The sequence below is a fragment of the Nerophis ophidion genome, linkage group LG02, assembly GCF_033978795.1.
Source record: "Nerophis ophidion isolate RoL-2023_Sa linkage group LG02, RoL_Noph_v1.0, whole genome shotgun sequence".
Classification (NCBI taxonomy): domain Eukaryota; kingdom Metazoa; phylum Chordata; class Actinopteri; order Syngnathiformes; family Syngnathidae; genus Nerophis; species Nerophis ophidion.
In genome coordinates this window covers 77,427,870-77,441,375 of record NC_084612.1, presented here as the reverse complement: position 1 = coordinate 77,441,375, position 13,506 = coordinate 77,427,870, and the positions used below count along the sequence as shown (strand labels likewise).

General features: G+C 39.3%; 1 protein-coding gene across 1 annotated transcript; it reads left to right on the top strand.

Annotated features, from left to right (window-relative positions):
* The first annotated feature begins 370 nt into the window (after positions 1–370).
* LOC133535242 (homeobox protein ANF-1-like) lies at positions 371–10,100 on the top strand. Its single transcript, XM_061874875.1, has 4 exons — positions 371–807; positions 9,232–9,356; positions 9,440–9,541; positions 9,654–10,100. Exons 1-4 carry the CDS (start codon positions 690–692, stop codon positions 9,801–9,803), a joined length of 495 nt encoding a protein of 164 aa, XP_061730859.1. The 5' UTR covers positions 371–689; the 3' UTR covers positions 9,804–10,100.
* Positions 10,101–13,506: the final 3,406 nt, after the last annotated feature.

Below are 13,506 nucleotides of genomic sequence, written 5' to 3'. Positions count from 1 at the left end.
CACTTGTTTTTACATACATTGACCAGAGGGGGAGTACGTCCATTTTTTTAATTTTTTTTTTTTTTTTACACACACACTTGTTATTTCATATGTTGACCAGAGAGAGAGCACTTTTAAAAGTGACACACAGTCAATTTGACAAATCCCTCCTTTTTGGGACAACCCCCATTTAGATAGATGTCACCAGCAGGGGTGCTAATGAGACATTGTCTATTAGATGCAATGTTATTGGGACCATCACTTCTTCACACCTCCTCATATGGAAGATACTTGTCCTTCTTCCTGTCTCAGGAAGGGTAGAAATACAAGGACACACACACACACACACACACACACACACACACACACACACACACACACACACACACACACACACACACACAGACAGACAGACAGAGAGAAGATTAGCTGCTGTTTGGACCCTCATGGGGTCTCATTCACATGGAAACAAACACGTCTTCATTCTCATTGGTAGCCAGTGTCCATAAGTCTTTGGCTGCCATTCAAAGCTGCTACTTCCACACGTTCCTCAGCCTGCAGACGCCAGGAACATCTGACAACATCTCAAACAGATATCTTATATGTATTTTGTATTTTTTACAATGAAAGCAGAATAGCGCTCAGTGTGTACCTTTTCAGCAGGGAAGTTCATTTTATAACCGAGTGAAATCATTCCAAATATTTGAATCATGGCCTCTGCTGTGGTCCCCGCAACACAAACCATGTTTTCCATCGAGAGGATTTTGGGTCCGGAGGAAAAAGGACCCGATACCTGCTTGAAACTCCACAGGCCCTGGGGCCAGACAGGTGAGTCTTATTACAAACACCGGGTTTATTACTGGTTGTGGAATTCTAGTCCACCACTGTACTCTGTATGCAAATGCAAACTGTCCGTCTTTAACTGCCCGAAGACTTTCGCGATGGTTGTCTTCTTGGACTTGTCCCCACCTCTCTGTGTAGAGACTCCAGTCATCACAGGACGACTTACTGTCATGTATGATCATATTTTTGTTTGGCCATGTGCTGTTTGACCTTTGGACTCTTTAAGTTCCTGTTTTTATTCACTCCCATGTTATGGTTGCAAACTGTGTCCACCTGTCTCTGATTAGTGCTCGCCCGCTCACCTGCTGCCCAAGCACTAATCAGAGGCAGTATTTAAGCTCATCTTTGCCAGTCAGTCGCGCTGGCGTCATTCTGTCAGGATGCTTGGGGGGTCGTTCTTCCAGGAATGCAGACGGACTACTCGAAACATGGCGTCCGGGTAAAAACATGATTTAATTTTAACTAAAAAAAAGGTACAAACAAAAAGGCGCACAAGGCAAAAGCACAACTTGACGAAGGAAACAAAAACTAACACTAAGACTAAACTTTGGACATGAAACAAAACAGCTTGACAATCGCAGCATGGACTTTGGCATGAAAATACTAGCATGGACAGAGCATGAAAAGAACACAATGACGCCAGGGCGACTGACTGGCAAAGACGAGCTTAAATACTGCCTCTGATTAGTGCTCGGGGAGCAGGTGAGCGGGCGAGCACTAATCAGAGGCAGTATTTAAGCTCGTCTTTGCCAGTCAGTCGCGCTGGCGTCATTCTGTCCGGATGGGGGGGATCGCAGGTTGCTGGGGGGGTCGTTCTTCCAGGAATGCAGACGGACTACTCGAAACATGGCGTTCAAGTAAAAACATGATTTAATTTCAACTAAAAAAAAGGTACAAACAAAAAGGCGCACAAGGCAAAAGCACAACTTGACGAAGGAAACAAAAACTAACACTTAGACTAAACTTTGGACATGAAACAAAACAGCTTGACTATAGCAGTTTGGACTTTGGCATGAAAATACTAGCATGGACAGAGCATGAAAAGAACACAATGACGCCAGGGCGACTGACTGGCAAAGACGAGCTTAAATACTGCCTCTGATTAGTGCTCGGGGAGCAGGTGAGCGGGCGAGCACTAATCAGAGGCAGTATTTAAGCTCGTCTTTGCCAATCAGTCGCGCTGGCGTCATTCTGTCCGGATGGGGGGGATCGCAGCTTGCTGGGGGGGTCGTTCTTCCAGGAATGCAGACGGACTACTCGAAACATGGCGTTCAAGTAAAAACATGATTTAATTTCAACTAAAAAAAAGGTACAAACAAAAAGGCGCACAAGGCAAAAGCACAACTTGACAAAGGAAACAAAAACTAACACTAAGACTAAACTTTGGACATGAAACAAAACAGCTTGACAATCGCAGCATGGACTTTGGCATGAAAATACTAGCATGGACAGAGCATTAAAAGAACACAATGACGCCAGGGCGACTGACTGGCAAAGACGAGCTTAAATACTGCCTCTGATTAGTGCTCGGGGAGCAGGTGAGCGGGCGAGCACTAATCAGAGACAGGTGGACACAATTTGCAACCATGGCAACAAAACAAGGGAGTGAAAAAAACAGGAACTTAAAGAGTCCAAAGGTCAAACAGCACATGGCCAAACAAAAACATGATCAGACATGACACTTACCATGAATTGATTAACGTGTACCCCGACTTAAACAAGTTGAAAAACTTATTTAGGTGTTACCATTTAGTGGTCAATTGTACGGAATATGTACTGATCTGTGCAAACTACTAATAAAAGTTTCAATCAATCAATCAATGTCCTCCACATGTTGGTTCCTAGAGCAAACACACACCTTGGTAAAAAACAGCCTTCAGTTATGCTGCTCCCTGGTCATGGAATGACATCCAGAAAGATCTTAGGTTACCCAAATGGATCACTTTGGGAGAGTTTAAGTCCATTTTAAAAGATCGAGAAACCAGATATCTTGGGAAATGTACTTGCTTTTAAATTGAATTTAGACGTAATCGTTTTAAATCATTTTTGACCTGTTGTGGTATGGCTGCTGTTGTTCTGTTGTATTGTTGTAATTATTATTGTAACTTACTTTACTTACCTCTTTGGTTTTGAAAAATAGATTTCAATCTCAATGAGAAATTGAATAGTTCCTTGGCCCAGTAATGTGAAGATGACATCATCAACACTGGGAAACTAGCATGTTTCCAAACATGCTATTACCGTACACTGATGAAAAAAAACTTGACATTTCAGCTCGTGTTGTAGTCCAGACCCCATGAACCTGAAACCCTGAATAACTGGTTGACTTTGCTGATAACGTTCGTAGAACCCAACAAAAAAATCACATACAAATATTTGCTTTTGTGGTTGTGTTGCAATTCTTAAATCATGGTTGTGGGCATTCATAAGGAGCTCATACAATTCACAAATGTTGTTTTGGACTTGAGAATGAAACCTTACTTCTATTCCTGAACAGCAGCACACAAAAGGGGGAAACGTTGTCAAATCCTGTACCTTTACTACAAAACTCAAAAGTTGTCACGTTGTGTCATTTGTAAATAAAAAGAGAATACTGTAAGGACTGGTTGGCATTACTATGCCAACCAGTGGATGCGTCGACAAGTACACAGCAATGGTAAGTTTAAACGATTTATTAAACTTAACAAAAGCAGGCTACAAACAAAAAGACTGGAGCTAACAGACAAAATAAACCAAGGGCGCTAGCATAAAAGCTAGGAATAGAAAACAGAAAAACTAAGACTGGCACGAAGGCACAAAAAAAGGAAAAACAATTCATCAGCGTGAGAGCTGGAATAAAACAAAGGCTTAGCATGAAAAGCTAGCGAGAATATACATACGTGAAGTCAGTCGATACTTGTTGCTCAGAGGCAAATTTATGCACCCAGACTGAACAAAGAAAAGAGGAAAGCTGATATAGGGAGAAATCAAGGAGAACCAGGTGTGTGTAGAAAACGAGGAGCAGGTGAATTTAATGTGTAACCATGGTAACGGACTAAACTCCGTAATATCGCTAAAATTCGCTCCATTCTGTCCACTAAAGACGCTGAGATCATTATCCATGCGTTTGTTACGTCTCGTCTCGATTACTGTAACGTATTATTTTCGGGTCTCCCCATGTCTAGCATTAAAAGATTACAGTTGGTACAAAATGCGGCTGCTAGACTTTTGACAAGAACAAGAAAGTTTGATCACATTACGCCTGTACTGTATATACCTTTATATACATATATACATACATATATACCTATACTGTATATACCTTTATATACATATATACATACATATATACCTATACTGTATATACCTTTATATACATATATACATACATATATACCTATACTGTATATACCTTTATATACATATATACATACATATATACCTATACTGTATATACCTTTATATACATATATACATACATATATACCTATACTGTATATACCTTTATATACATATATACATACATATATACCTATACTGTATATACCTTTATATACATATATACATACATATATACCTATACTGTATATACCTTTATATACATATATACATACATATATACCTATACTGTATATACCTTTATATACATATATACATACATATATACCTATACTGTATATACCTTTATATACATATATACATACATATATACCTATACTGTATATACCTTTATATACATATATACATACATATATACCTATACTGTATAAACCTTTATATACATATATACATACATATATACCTGTACTGGCTCACCTGCACTGGCTTCCTGTGCACTTAAGATGTGACTTTAAGGTTTTACTACTTACGTATAAAATACTACACGGTCTAGCTCCATCCTATCTTGCCGACTGTATTGTACCATATGTCCCGGCAAGAAATCTGCGTTCAAAGGACTCCGGCTTATTAGTGATTCCCAATGCCCAAAAAAAGTCTGCGGGCTATAGAGCGTTTTCATTTCGGGCTCCAGTACTCTGGAATGCCCTCCCGGTAACAGTTCGAGATGCTACCTCAGTAGAAGCATTTAAGTCTCACCTTAAAACTCATTTGTATACTCTAGCCTTTAAATAGACTCCCTTTTTAGACCAGTTGATCTGCCGTTTCTTTTCTTTTTCTTCTATGTCCCACTCTCCCTTGTGGAGGGAGTCCGCTCCGATCCAGTGGCCAAGTACTGCTCGCCTGTGTATCGGCTGGGGACATCTCTGCGCTGCTGATCCGCCTCCGCTTGGGATGGTTTCCTGCTGGCTCCGCTGTGAACGGGACTCTCGCTGCTGTGTTGGATCCGCTTTGGACTGGACTCTCGCGACTGTGTTGGATCCATTATGGACTGAACTTTCACAGTATCATGTTAGACCCGCTCGACATCCATTGCTTTCCTCCTCTCCAAGGTTCTCATAGTCATTATTGTCACCGACGTCCCACTGGGTGTGAGTTTTCCTTGCCCTTATGTGGGCCTACCGAGGATGTCGTAGTGGTTTGTGTTGTGGTTTGTGCAGCCCTTTGAGACACTAGTGATTTAGGGCTATATAAGTAAACATTGATTGATTGATTGAAGTAAGTGGGTCAGAAGAGAATGAAACAAAGATGGAAAAGTGAACATGTGAAGATTTGAGTCACGGATCGCAACAAATACAATGATTTGCAAATCCTTTCCAACCTACAATGAATTGAAAAGACTGCAAATACAAGATACTTAATGTTTGAACTACTTTTTTTGTTGCAAATAATAATTAACTTAAAATTTAATGGCAGCATCACATTGCAAAAAAAGATGTCAGAGGGGCATTTTTACCAGTGTGTTACATGGCCTTTCCTTTTAACGACATTCAGTGCAGGTTTGGGAACTGAGGAGACACATTTTTGAAGGGGAATTATTTCCCATTCTTGCTTGATGTACAGCTTATGTCAGGGGTAGGGAACCCATGGCTCTAGAGCCAGATGTGGCTCTTTTGATGACTGCATCTGGCTCTCAGATAAATCTGAGCTGGCATTGTTTGACACAAAAAGTCAGTGTTTTTCAACCTTTTTTGAGCCAAAACACATTTTTTTCATTGAAAAAATTCCGAGGCGCACCACCAGCAGAAAACATAAAAAAAATTGAACTCAGTAGCTGACATTGACATAAAAAAATTGTGCTCGCAATAGCTCTTGTCTCTATGTAGGTGTACTGTCAAGCCGTAACTTATTTTGAGTTTTTTCGGTGTTTTCCTGTGTGACTTGCGCTCCTATTTTGGTGGCCTTTCTTCTTTTGTTGGTATTTTCCTGTAGCAGTTTCATGTCCTCCTTGAATGCCTTTCATCGCACCTGCTTTGTTTTTACAATCAAGACTATTTAAGTTGTGCGGATGCACTCCTTCTTTGTGTGGACATTGATTGTTATGCCATGTACGGATGTACTTTGTGGACGCCGTCTGCTCCGCACACTGTAAGTCTTTGCTGTCGTCCAGCATTGTGTTTTTGTTAACTCTGCAGCCAGTTCAGTTTTAGTTTTGTTTTGCTTCAATGCCTTTTCTTAGCGGCACTCTACAAAAGCATTTAGCTACCTGCTGCCACCTACTGATATGGAAGAGTATTACACGCTTACTCTGCCGAGCTCTAGACAGCACAGACACTCAATAACAGCACATTTTTGAATTGTAGTTACAGGTTTGCAAAAATGATCAACCCAATTAGGTGAAATTACATAATCTCTCCCACGACACACCAGACTGTATCTCACGGCACACTAGTGCCGCGGCACAGTGGTTGAAAAACACAGCGATAAGTAATGAATAATTCCGCTGGTGTTAAAAATAACGTTCAAAATATAAAACATTCTCGTGCATTTTAATCCACCCATCCGTTTTCTTCTGTTCCTGTTCAAGAAGTCGCATTAATGGTAAGAAGTATTTTATTCATTAGCTTCAGAATAACAATGTTATTAAAAAGATGAAGATACTTATTATATTCTTAAAATGTTGGTCTTGCTTAAAAATGCACACATTTATTTGTATTCAGTGTTAAAAATTATTATATGGCTCTCTCGGAAACACATTTTATAATATTTTGCTTTCATGGCTCTCTCAGCCAAAAAGGTTCCCGACCCCTGGCTTATGTTGTTCAACAGTCTCCCTTCTCAAATTTTAGCCTTCATATTGCACCACAAATTTTCATTGGGAGACAGGTATGGACTATAGGCAGGCCAGTCTAGTACCCGCATTCTTTTACTATGAAGCCACGCTGTTGTAAAACCTGGCTAGGCCTAGTCTTGCTGAAATAAGCAGGAGCGTCCATATTATTGTTGCTTGTTTCCAAAAACAATTTGAAATGTGGACTCATCAGACCGTCTTCATGGTGGCAGAGGGGTTAGTGCGTCTGCCTCACAATACGAAGGACCTGCAGTCCTGGGTTCAAATCCAGGCTCAGGATCTTCCTGTGTGGAGTTTGCATGTTTTTCCCTTGAATGCGTGGGTTCCCTCCGGGTACTCCCACCTCCAAAGACATGCACCTGGGGATAGGTTGACTGGCAACACTAAATTGGCCCTAGTGTGTGAATGTGAGTGTCTATCTGTGTTGGCCCTGCGATGAGGTGGCGACTTGTCCAGGGTGTACCCCGTCTTCCGCCCGATTGTAGCTGAGATAGGCGCCAGCGCCCCACGCGACCCCAAAAGGGAATAAGCGGTAGTAAATGGATGGATGGATGGATGGACTCGTCAGACCACAAATAGTTTTTATTTTATTTTTTTGCAACATTACTGGGGAAGGGTGTTTGCATTTGGTCATATAAGTAAATGATGCGCTTACCACCATAAAAAGCATAGTTAAAGATTTTTTTTTAAATGACTCACTAGATGTGATAACATCAAAAATGTCAGACTATTAAAATGACTGCAATCCCCCTGTGGGTAAGATTGCTTATTATTATTATTATTAGGGTCCTTGGCCCATGGCAAAGGACTCCACAGGAGTCCTTTGCCATGGGCCAAGGACCCTATTGAAACTGCTGTGTTTTATTATTATTCCGCACCTACGCGCTGTAATTTGACCCCCTTAACATGCTTCAAAACTCACCAAATTCGACACACACGTCGGTATAGCAAACCTTCCCAACATATTAAGCAACCAAACCCCCAAAATGAAAATTGCGCTCTAGCGCCACCTAAGAAAAAATTACAGACAAAACTGCATGTAACTTCTGTTAGGAATGTCATAGCGACATGAAACAAAAACTCCTATGTAGGTCTGACTTAGACCCAATTTTCATACACTCACTTCTTTCAGCAAAAATCTACAAGAAGTTGGCAAAAACCCCTTCAAAATAAAATTTTCGCCAAAAATGCAATTGTTGCCTCTTTGCGCTGTAATTTGACCCCTTTAAAATGCTTCAAAAGTCACCAAACTTGGCGCACACATAAGGACTGGCGAATATTGCGATCTAATGAAAAAACCAAACCCCAAAACTCAAAATTGCGCTCTAGCGCTATTTTTGAATAAAACACTGAAAAAACTGCTCCTAGGAAGAAAACACAGACAAAATTGCTTGTAACTTCCGGTAAGAATGTCGGAGAGACATGAAACAAAAACCTCTATGTAGGTCTTGCTTGGACCTACATTTCATAGATTGACAACTCCCAACAAAAATCAACAAGAATGCTTCTAAACTCACCAAACTTGACACACACATCAGGTCTGGCAAAAACTGCGATCGGATGAAAAAACCTAACCTCAAAACTCGAAATTGTGCTCTACCGCCCCCCTAGGAATACAACACGGACAAACTGCTCCTAGGAAGAAAACACAGACAAAACTGCTTGTAACTTCCGGTAGGAATGTCAGAGAGACATGAAACAAAAAACACTATGTAGGTCTCACTTGGACCTACATTTTAATAATTAACATACTTTTGGCAAAAAAAACAGGAAGTTTGATATTTTCACTTCAATACAACAACTGCATTACTTTCACAATGCATTAGATTCTCAAAATAGTGGCTCCAAGGCGTCTTCTAACGCTTATCCGGCCGTGGGTCTCGGGGGCAGCAGCCAAAGGCGGACCCGACCAACGCTGCTTGCAGCTTTAATTATTATTATTATTATTATTATTATTATTATTATTCCTTAAATTCATGATGTTTTGCGGGTCAAATTGAAGACAACAGTGAGCCGTAGTTTGGACACACCTGCCTAAGAGGGCGCCACAAAGATCATTTATAGACACTCATGGGATGGTTTCATTTTTCACATACAGTAGCTGTCGCTGCTGCAGTACATTATTACCTTTAGCTGATTTAAAAATTGTTACTGTTCTTTTTCTTTGCTTTTTGCTATTTGGAACAAAAGATTCAAGTAATAAATGGTTATAATTAGTGTGTTGTGTCTGTCTTTAAATGCAGACACAGAGTCAGACGAAGAGCACCATCACGAACGTGGTCGCCATCATTGCCGAGTGAACCTACAGAGTCCAACATCCAGCTGGTACATCGGACGTAGACCACGAACGGCCTTCACCGATCACCAAGTACTCAAGCAAATCATGACAAAACTTGTGAATATACCAATCTTAGTGTGACCTAATTGTGTGTGTGTGCGTGTGTGTGGCAGGTGAATGTTTTGGAAGCAGTGTTTCGGGTCAACTGTTATCCAGGAATCCATCTGAGGGAACATCTGGGAGGGCGCCTGGATCTGGATGAAGACCGCATACAGGTCAACATACACACACATAATTACAAAAAGACTATTAGAAATAAATACTGTATATATTCCAATACACAGGGTTTTACAGAACTCTTTTTTTTGCTGTTCTTGAACACTTCAGATATGGTTCCAGAACCGGCGGGCCAAACTGAGACGATCCCTCAGAGAGAGTCGACTGAGAGTGGTGCAGTCGGCGGTGGCAGACCTCAGGGTAAAGGTCATTGGTCAACTAAGGAGCGATGGCCGGACGTTGGAGGACGAGAAGGAATGAGAGAAGATATATTTTTTCCATCCCTCCACGTGGCTTTAAGAGAAGAAAGTGCGGTTCATAACAGACTAATGACCTGTCAATCACAGGACTCACAGACATTAACCTTGTTTAACCCCAATTATTAACACATAAGTCTAGTCTTTTTTCAACTCTTATATTGTCTGATGAACATAATTAAATGTTTATACCTTATTATTTTTGGTTGCATTTTCTGCACTGGATCAGTGAATATTCTCAAGGATTCAAGGAACTGTATTCTGTTTTGTTGTATGGCTTACATCAAAATAAACATAGTAATTCAAGCATCTGAACCTTGTCTTTGTCATAACTGGGCTTGGACATGGATTGTTTCTTCGATGCAGATGAGGATCAACACGAGCGGGGCGTGGACGTGAATACATAGTTGTTTATTATATAATATATACAAAAAAAGGGAAAACAAAAACACTTGCTCAAGGGCATGAAAGACAATTTAACTATAAACTTAAACAGCACGATGGCAAGACTGAAGACATGAAACAAAAGAGTGCACTGTGGCATAAATATATAAACTTACTCGGCATGGAACTGTGGACAGGACGTGAAGGTTTGAACAGCATGGGTAGGGTGCGTGCGAGTGTGAACATCCCAGGACGAAGACAAGAAAAATACTGACTTAAATAGCTGTGATGATTAGTGAAAACAGGTGAGGCTGAGAACAGGGACGTGACATTACAGGTGAAAAGTAATGAGTTGACATGGAAACAAACAAAACCAGGAAGTGCAAAACGTGACTGAATGTCCAAAAACTAAACATAGCATGACCAAAACCAAAACATAACTTACAGGCGTGACAGTGTTTCTTTTTCCGAGTGCAGAACTCAAACACAAATCATTCATTCAACATGTCCATGCATTGAATTGGTTAGATTTTTGCAATGTCTTTTAATAAAGAAACAAAACATTTGGCTTTTTGACACTTTTAGAATGATTGAACAATGATTAGCTAATTTAGCTCAATCATTGCTCACATGAGTGTTTTTGTTGTTGTTGTTTTTTGTTGATGTTGTTGTTGTTGTTCTTTGTTTTATGTGAAGATTGCCGAAATAAATAAATAAATAAAATTAGCTAATTTAGCTCAAAACCGTAAAAAGCTACCATGAAAAATGTTAATGGTACATTTGAAATGTATGTAGTCCCCCATTTCTGAACATTTGCTTATTATTTATTTATTAGTTATACTGTATTAATAATGTAAAAAATATATACATACTGTACATTTGGAATATTTTTAAAATGTATTCTGTTTTTTAACTATTCTGTGTAACAGAATAGGGCAGGGGTAGGGAACCTATGGCTCTAGAGCCAAATGTGGCTCTTTTGATGACTGCATCTGGTTCTCAGATAAATCTTAGCTGACATTGCTTATTAACACGATAAGTAATGAATAATTCCGGTGGTAATCACAGTGTTAAAAATAACGTTCGAAATATAAAACATTCTCATGCATTTTAATCCATCCATCCAGTTTCTACCGCACCTGTTCAAGAAGTCGCATTAATGGTAAGAAGTATTTTATTTATTGTTGGTTAGCTTCAGAAAAACAATGTTATTAAAAAGAATAAGGGACTTATTATGCTCTAAAAATGTTGGTATTACTTAAAAAAGCATGCATTTAGTTGTATTCAGTCTTAAAAAAAATATTATATGGCTCTCAAGGAAATACTTTTTAAAATATTTGGCTTGTATGGCTCTCTCAGCCAAAAAGGTTCCCGACCCCTGGAATAGGGGTTCCTTAAAACATTCCTTAAAATGTTCCAGTTCCATTCACACATTTAAGAAAAACTTTAAAACCAATACGTCACATAATGTCACGTAATACGTCACATACATATAAGCCATGGCGGAGCAGAGAGGTAGCAGCATGGGTAAAGTTAGCTGTGATGCTAGCGGAGCCGTGCGAGTGGTAATACGAGAGAAAGAAAGTGAGAATCTGGTTAACAAATGAAGGAAGATTTTTTTATTTTTTTTGTCATGAAAAAGGGAGTTTTTTTGGGTTGGTGCACTAATTGTAAGTGTATATTGTGTTTTTTATATTGATTTAATAAAAATAAAAAAATGTTTAACTAAAATAAATTAAAAATTTATAAAAAATTCTTTTGCGGCCTGGTACCAATGGAGCCGCAGCCCGGTACCGATGGTTGGTGGAACGGTGGTTGGGAACCACTGACCTAGATTACCATAGTAACTAATTACATGACCATAGTAACTAATCAGATGACCATAGTAACTGGTGTATCATCCAAAAGTGTAGATTCCAACCATTGAAAGACTTAGTATAGTTGAGGACTTATGGTCATTAGATATATGAGTGCACATCATAATGGCAGCTACACTTTACATCTTAAACATCTAAAACAATTATTTGTGAATGTCCGGCAGACCAGATTGAAAAGCTTAACGGGCCAAATGTTGCCCCCGGGCCTTAATTTGCCCGGGTCTGCTCTAACCACCCTGCCAGTGGTTCTCAACTTTTTTTCAGGGATGTACCCCCTGTGAACATTTTTTTAATTCAAGTACTCCCTAATCGGAGCAAAGCATGTTTGGTTGAAAAAAAGAGATAAAGAAGTAAAATACAGCACTATGTCATCAATTTCTGATTTATTAAATTGTATAACAGTGCAAAATATTGCTCACTTGTAGTGGTCTTTCTTGAACTATTTGAAAAAAAAAGATATAAAAATAACTAAAAACTCGTTGAAAAATAAACAAGTGATTCAATTATAAATAAATATTTCTACACATAGAAGTAATCATCAACTTAAAGTGCCCTCTTTGGGGATTGTAATAGAGATCCATCTGGATTCATCAACTTACTTCTAAACATTTCTTCACAAAAAAAGAACTCTTTAACATCAATATTTATGGAACATGTCCACAAAAATCTAGTTGTCGACACAGAATATTGCATTGTTGCATTTCTTTTCACAGTTTATGAACTTACATTCATATTTTGTTGAAGTATTATTCAATGAATATATTTATAAATGATTTTTGAATTGTTGCTATTTTTAGAATATTTAAAAAAAAATCTCATGTATACCTTCAAGTACCCCCAGGATTACGGGTACCCCCATTTGAGAACCACTGCACTAGGCCACTGAGTAGGTTGTTGACCACTGACCGAAGAAATAAAAAACTAATTAACTAAAGGCCTACTGAAAGCCACTACTAGCGACCACGCAGTCTGATAGTTTATATATCAATGATGAAATATTAACATTGCAACACATGCCAATACGGCCTTTTTAGTTTACTAAATTACAATTGTGAATTTCCCGCGAAGTCTCATGTTGAAAACGCCGCGGTATGATGACTCGTCTGATGACGCGTGCGTTTGACATCTCGGGTTGTAGCGTACATTATTTTCCAGCCCGATCCAAGCTCTAAGTAGTCTGCTTTAATCACATAATTACACAGTATTCTGGACGTCTGTGTTGCTGAATCTTTTGCAATTTGTTCAATTAATAATGGAGAGAAGTCAAAGTAGAAAGATGGAGGTGTGAAGCTTTTAGCCTTTAGCAACACAAACACAGCCGGTGTTTCCTTGTTTAAAATTTCCGAAGGTGAAGCTTTACTATGGAACAGAACGGTCAAGTGAACCTGGATCCCGACCACATGTCAACCGGCAGGTTTCGGTGAGAAAATTGTGGTAATAAGTTGG